Below are 5,948 nucleotides of genomic sequence, written 5' to 3'. Positions count from 1 at the left end.
ACAGCACCCAAGCGTTTCGTGATCTCCTTCATACTCCTCTGCCAAGTCAAGGGTTGGCCACCTTTCTGTTTACACCACTCTTAGTTGGGCATGGAAAACAGCACTCTGTTCGGCAAACGATGGTTCGGCATACGCAACACATGTCCCAACCAACGCAGCTCCTGGTGCTGGACACATTGTTTAATGGAAGTACCCGTTACACAACCGAAAACACGCTCTCTCTAGTAAGTACTAGTCATAGCACGCGTGACCTTAAGTCCCACGGCATACGAGTTGTGACGCAATCTTGGTCACTCTACCGCCAACACTGCGTTTATCTTTGTCCCCTTGTAGTATTGTTTGTACAACTGCCATGGCTCTAAAATAAAGACTCAGAATCCCTATGTATTAACTTGGTGTGACAGGGAAGTTAGTGAAAGCTTCTCTTTAGAACACAAAAGGCGTCAAGTGGTCTAACTGATTGAATCGTGGACACTTGTTCCATAATATGCTCATTGTCAAACACGTTCTTTGCTGTCGGCGGCTTTGAATATTGGTCAATACTACTCACCAATTTAGAGGTTGGGACTATCTTAATTCTCGTGATTTCGACAGTATAAAGAAACTGAGGAGCATAAACTTAGTGAAAAGTAAGATGTTAACAGTAGATTATATTACTTCTCGCTTAACGGCACCTTGTTCTCCGTTGATCAATTGTGACATCCGGATGGAATAGCTCACAGATTCGCTTGAAAGTTGATGGCTATATTTGTTCTGTGGCTCGGTTACATCAATTCAGGAGGTGACCGGAAAGTCATAAATCAAGATACAGAAGAACAGGTCCACAAAGACTGATACTTGTGGCGCACAGTCTTGGGTTTAGCAAGGGGTGATTTAGAGTTACACTGACAAGGACAGTTATTGCATGTCAGCAACATCCGCCCCCGTTAAATTAGGGTAAGCCTCCTCTAGGGTGGCCAGTCCCTTAAAAGAGATGTTGTCGTTTACTTCAAGAAAAATCTCCAAAAATATCCTCAAAAAATATACACTTATACTAAGCAAGAAAGAGATGAGAGGCTGAAAGTGGCGATCTATCAGAACATATTCCAAGGACGATCCAGAACAAATAAGGAGAAGGTTCCGTGGTTTATCCTGCTTTACGTCCAGACCACCCAATCAAGCCTCAGCGCTAGCCTTCTCCCATGAAAAAGAGGCAGATTAATTTGGCGCTCCAGCTTTTGGACAAGTTACCTGTGGAAAGCTGTATTAGTTTAAACATACACAGCCTCCAATACCACTATCAAAAACCAATGATTTCTGACAATTAATACTAGTAAAACCCCACAGATTTGTATTTATACGGATAGGAAAACTGCCAACTCCACTCTATATTTGCACCAGTTCAGATGGCGGTGAAATAGTGCAATTGGAATCGCTTCTTCCTGTAGCTGGTCCGCAAGTGCCAATCGAGCGAACTCATAAACGTGTAAATATACGCCATTACGGTATATTCTACAAAGCTTTTCCACAAAATAATTGCATCGGAAGACACCTAAAACATAATTGGTACCATAGGAAACATAGGAATTTCAAAGTCATGTTTAGGCATCCTTGTAGCAGTGGCCTTTCTCCAGTTACTAAATGGCACAGCTACCAAAACCTTTACCTTCCTAGCACTCAAAATCCAAAGGGCGCTGAGTGCAAGTGCGGCAGTGTTCAGAAGTAACTGGGTTCTCTTAGTTTCACTGTCATGTTGGCTACCGAACTCTAATAGTTCAGGCTGCAAGCTTTTATTTCTTGCAAGTGGATAGGTGGACAGTACACAACGCAGGCTTGATGAACCATTTTAGCAGTTTGGGACAAGTCTCTACGTTATAAAGTGCAGCTGGGTTTCGTGCGGCTTTGACACGCCGCTCAAGTAACATGTGTTTTCATCTTTAATTCACTTGTAAGTAACGACGATCAGGTAAGCAACCTTAGCCTCTGTGGGTATCAACCGACCATTTGGAAGACAGTTTTTTAGCGGGTTGGTGGCTTTAACTAAGCCGTATACTACTCTACTCTATTCCCTATATCCTAAAAATATTACCCATCCTCATCTGTCGTGATGCTTCCTTGAACCTTATGGTCAACCGCAAATATCAAAGTTGTTTGATCTAGCTAACAAAGTAATTTAGCCACATGCTTGCTGAACAGTGTAGGTTACAGTACTAGTCCTTGTGAGATTACATTACCCTCTGACAGTCTTTCGTAAAAACTTCTGTCAAATCAACCACGTGGTGGCAATTTTTAAGTCCCCGATTATTCATTAAAGATGAAAAAATCTACCTTCTTTTAAAATAGCAAGGACATTTTTGCGGTACACTTTGCAAAAACTTCACTGAGATATACGAAAACCACAGCCACCTTATGTCTTTGATTAGTTGATCTTGTACAGCTCTTATTTGCTGGAAACAGATAACAGACAGTTAGTTACAAAGCCCTTATGGTAAGGTTTTGTGGGCCGTTGTCTTCAAGGCGTTGCCGCGGAAGCCTCTCAACTTTTTCTCAATCTCAGCTTCCCAATCACTGGAGCTAAGCTAGCAGGCCAAAAACTAGTAGAGCCCTGTTTGTTAAAACTTCTGTGGACAGTGCCTCAACCTCCTTTACTGACAAAACGAAAATCACAGAAAGAACTCTGATTAGGACGATTTTTAGCTAGTCGAGTACCTCCTGAAGAAGTTCATCTGGTCTGTGAGATTTGGTCGATCTAAGTGAGACAGAAACCGGTTTATTTCAAGAGTTATACAGCAAACTGCTGTTTTGTCCTCCTCCAATCAATCAAAGTTTTACAGTGCATTAGACTTTGGAGTGTGTGAGATAGTAAACATAACTCTTTTAGCGTGCCATTCACTACTTGTTCCGCCTCACTACTCACCGATGACAATGAATAGTTCTTTCTAAGTCCTCGGTGACGAGTTGATGCACATGTTCCAATAAACTCCAAGGATAGGATATATACCCATCCATTTAGATTACTTCATTGAATTGCACTCATTCAGAATTGCTATGCACTTTGTGTAGCTTTGTGCACTTTGTGTTCCAAGATCTGAGTCTTGCACGCAGTTACAAAAACACTTCTTTATCCACCACAAGTTGCACCTTCGATTTCCAAGGTAATCTTCTTCTTTGGAGTAAAACCCCAACGCAACATCTCTAAGTGTGCCAGGAAATTGTCTGAGGCAATAGACTTTTCTCTGGTAAATACTAAAATATGTATGTGGCCGTAGCCAGAGTCGCCAGAAAATTAGGCCTCCCGTACATTAGGTATCAGGATGTTCGGGGACTCTCAGGTATACCCAAGTGTGTCTCCTGCGTTACAAGAGGGAGCCAAAGACATTTTGTACTCAAGGTACCGCGGACTAACTTTAACCCCACTGAACAGTTGATCTACGTAGGGTCCAAGGTGTGTTTGGAGGCATCAAGTCATTTTTCACACAGGCTAAATAACTTAACTCTTGAGTGCTGCTAGCTATTTAGTCGTTTATCATAACATATCAAGGGTTCCGTGTCGACTCTTGAAGCCGTCTAAATGTGCTAGTGTTGTTATTTTAATAACCCCTAGAAAAGACAATCAAAAGTAAGCTGACTCATCCTGGCGAAACCTAGTATCTCGAACAGAACATAAGCCGTTCGCTATACTCGTATTTGGTGACTGGGCAACAATGTCTAAACATACGACATATTGCTACTTCCCAGCTCTTGATTTTGATCGTTTTATTGGCAGTTTTAGCCAGATACTGCTACTATTGAGTTCTTGAACTTATTCTTCAAACATGCTAAGTTAATTTCATAAAATCCGAAAGAAGGAAAACTAATGACCCCAGTTTTCAACTCAAACACGTCATACCAAAGTGTACTATCCTGACCATGACTTTCGGATTTTTCCGTCCTACAGTATAACCGATTCGGAGGCAGGACTTATTTATACCCAAAACTCCCAGGTGCAAATCTATTCTTGAGGATGACCTATAGCGCACTTTAAAATTGTACTGTCGTGAGATAACAAGTGAGGTTGCCTTTGCCATATATTGTACGCCCGTCTAATTTCTTCCTGATGCCGATGGTCTTTAGCTTGTTGGCTCCATTCTTTCTTCCCTCCAGCAATGATTTTTGTCAAGCTCGTTCCTGCCACGTCTGCTTCTGTACCCCATTCAGTGACCCATTTGTCTGATTCTGCCATGCGTAAAACTTCAAAACACCTGGCTCCAGGTGGGATGATTCCAGAATTTGTTATCGGTGTTGCATTTTTTGTGTGTGCATCAATGCATCCTTTGGTTGTGTTCTCGGTTATCTGCGTTGTTGGTTGTTCGACGGGGAAAACCACATCTGACTATGCCGCAGTTTTTCCCGGTCCCGAGTGATTCACGAGCTTGTCATTATGATTCATCCTCATCAGTGTGCACCGGGTAATCGTTCATTATCCTTTCGGGAAGGTCACTTCTGGCGTCTTACTGCGTTTCGTAGGTTAACCGTGGGATGATAATCTCCTTTTCCCGGAGCAATTCCGCCGTTGGAGCAATTTATTTTATGCAAGTCACTCCACAACGTGTGATTGTCCCTGCAGTTAGTGTAGGTGTATAGAAGTTGTTCTGAATGGTCTTGCCTAATCGAAAATGGACTCTTTAAACCGTGGAACAGTCCACACATTCCGACTAAAAGCAGAGACTTCACTGTTACACTGTTTTGTTTGTTTCAACTGTACAGACAACGCAGCCATCGACGTTGTGAGTCCTCTGGGACGATCAGGTAAAGGGATGTTCTGGAGGTGTTTGTTACACCCTCTTACCAACATCAGCCTGATGTTCATTTCTGCCATGCGTCTGTGAATTGAGTTCGATGCTTGTGTGAACAAACACTAACATGGAAAATGAACTCGATTTGTTTTATATAGGTAACATCGGCAAGCCTAACAAATATCACTTGTCAACGCAGCTCAACACCTCCACATTGTGCCTCACATTGTGCCCCCTCATTAGGTCCTATCGAAAAGTCAGATTTCCTGGGTGTGGGTACGAATTTCTCCGCCGAATATATGAAAAGAACCATTTAATTGATTAATTAAAATAAGGGTCATCGCTCACAACCAAAGAGGCAAGGCGTCTTTCAGCTGGAGAGCTCCCAACAAAATGCCGGGATCCTTCATACTATGTAACCTCGTGATTATCCACTCGATTTGGTAAAAGCCTTAAATTGTGGTATGATTGGAGCGCGATTAGTAGTAAATCTTTCAAAAACGTGCCTCTTCATACCGGGTTACGTGGACTTCTGAACTTTAGGTAACTTAAACAAGGCCTTTTCGTGGTTTTCGGCTTGGAGATCATAAGGTTACTCAAGCTCAATTATGTTAACGAATCGTAGAAGACTGTGACGTTCATTCGTCCGATGTTACTTCGCCACAATCTCTTGAGAGACTATCGATTCTGAGTTAAAACTGCGTTCTTCATGTCATGCAGTGAATGAAGAAACGGATTCATGGATTGATACACAGGATCCAGGCTTTTGCCCAAGGTTCCCGGATCGCTTTTGTTCTTATCGGTCAGTGGCTTTCGTTCACCTGAAAAATACAAATGAAAAAAGGGTGTAGCACTGCTCTTTATGTTCTCAGAGCGGGGCAGTAGGCTTGCCAGCGTGAGGATTCGCATAAACAAATGTCTAATAGTGCTATAAACTGGGATCTAAAAAGAGCGTGAACAACCGTCGGAGGAAGGTCATTCCACGCAGCTACTACCCGAAATGATGAATGTGTGTGCTCTGAGCTTGAAACTTTCTTAATATGTCCCCATCGGGTGTTTGTTGGGTGAACGATGAAAAACCGGTTGGCCAAGCTTTGTTGAAACAGGGCATAAGTAAGAATTAGGTCCCCTCGGAGGTGACGACACTCCAGGGGAAAGAGGTCAAGCATCGCGAGGCGCGTTTCGTAGTCCACG

At 42.7% G+C, this 5,948-nt stretch overlaps 1 protein-coding gene across 1 annotated transcript; it reads right to left on the bottom strand.

The window, feature by feature from the left end:
* Positions 1 to 80: 80 nt before the first annotated feature.
* Positions 81 to 4,668, bottom strand: T265_04965 (hypothetical protein; the record flags this gene model as incomplete). Its single annotated transcript, XM_009169842.1, has 2 exons — positions 81 to 221; positions 4,474 to 4,668. The coding sequence occupies 2 exons, from the start codon at positions 4,666 to 4,668 to the stop codon at positions 81 to 83; spliced, it is 336 nt and encodes a 111-aa protein (XP_009168106.1).
* Positions 4,669 to 5,948: the final 1,280 nt, after the last annotated feature.

The sequence above is a fragment of the Opisthorchis viverrini genome (assembly GCF_000715545.1).
Source record: "Opisthorchis viverrini unplaced genomic scaffold opera_v5_89, whole genome shotgun sequence".
NCBI classification, from domain to species: Eukaryota; Metazoa; Platyhelminthes; class Trematoda; order Opisthorchiida; family Opisthorchiidae; genus Opisthorchis; species Opisthorchis viverrini.
The sequence above is the reverse complement of the archived record's forward strand: the minus strand, read 5'-3'. Positions and strand labels throughout refer to the sequence as shown.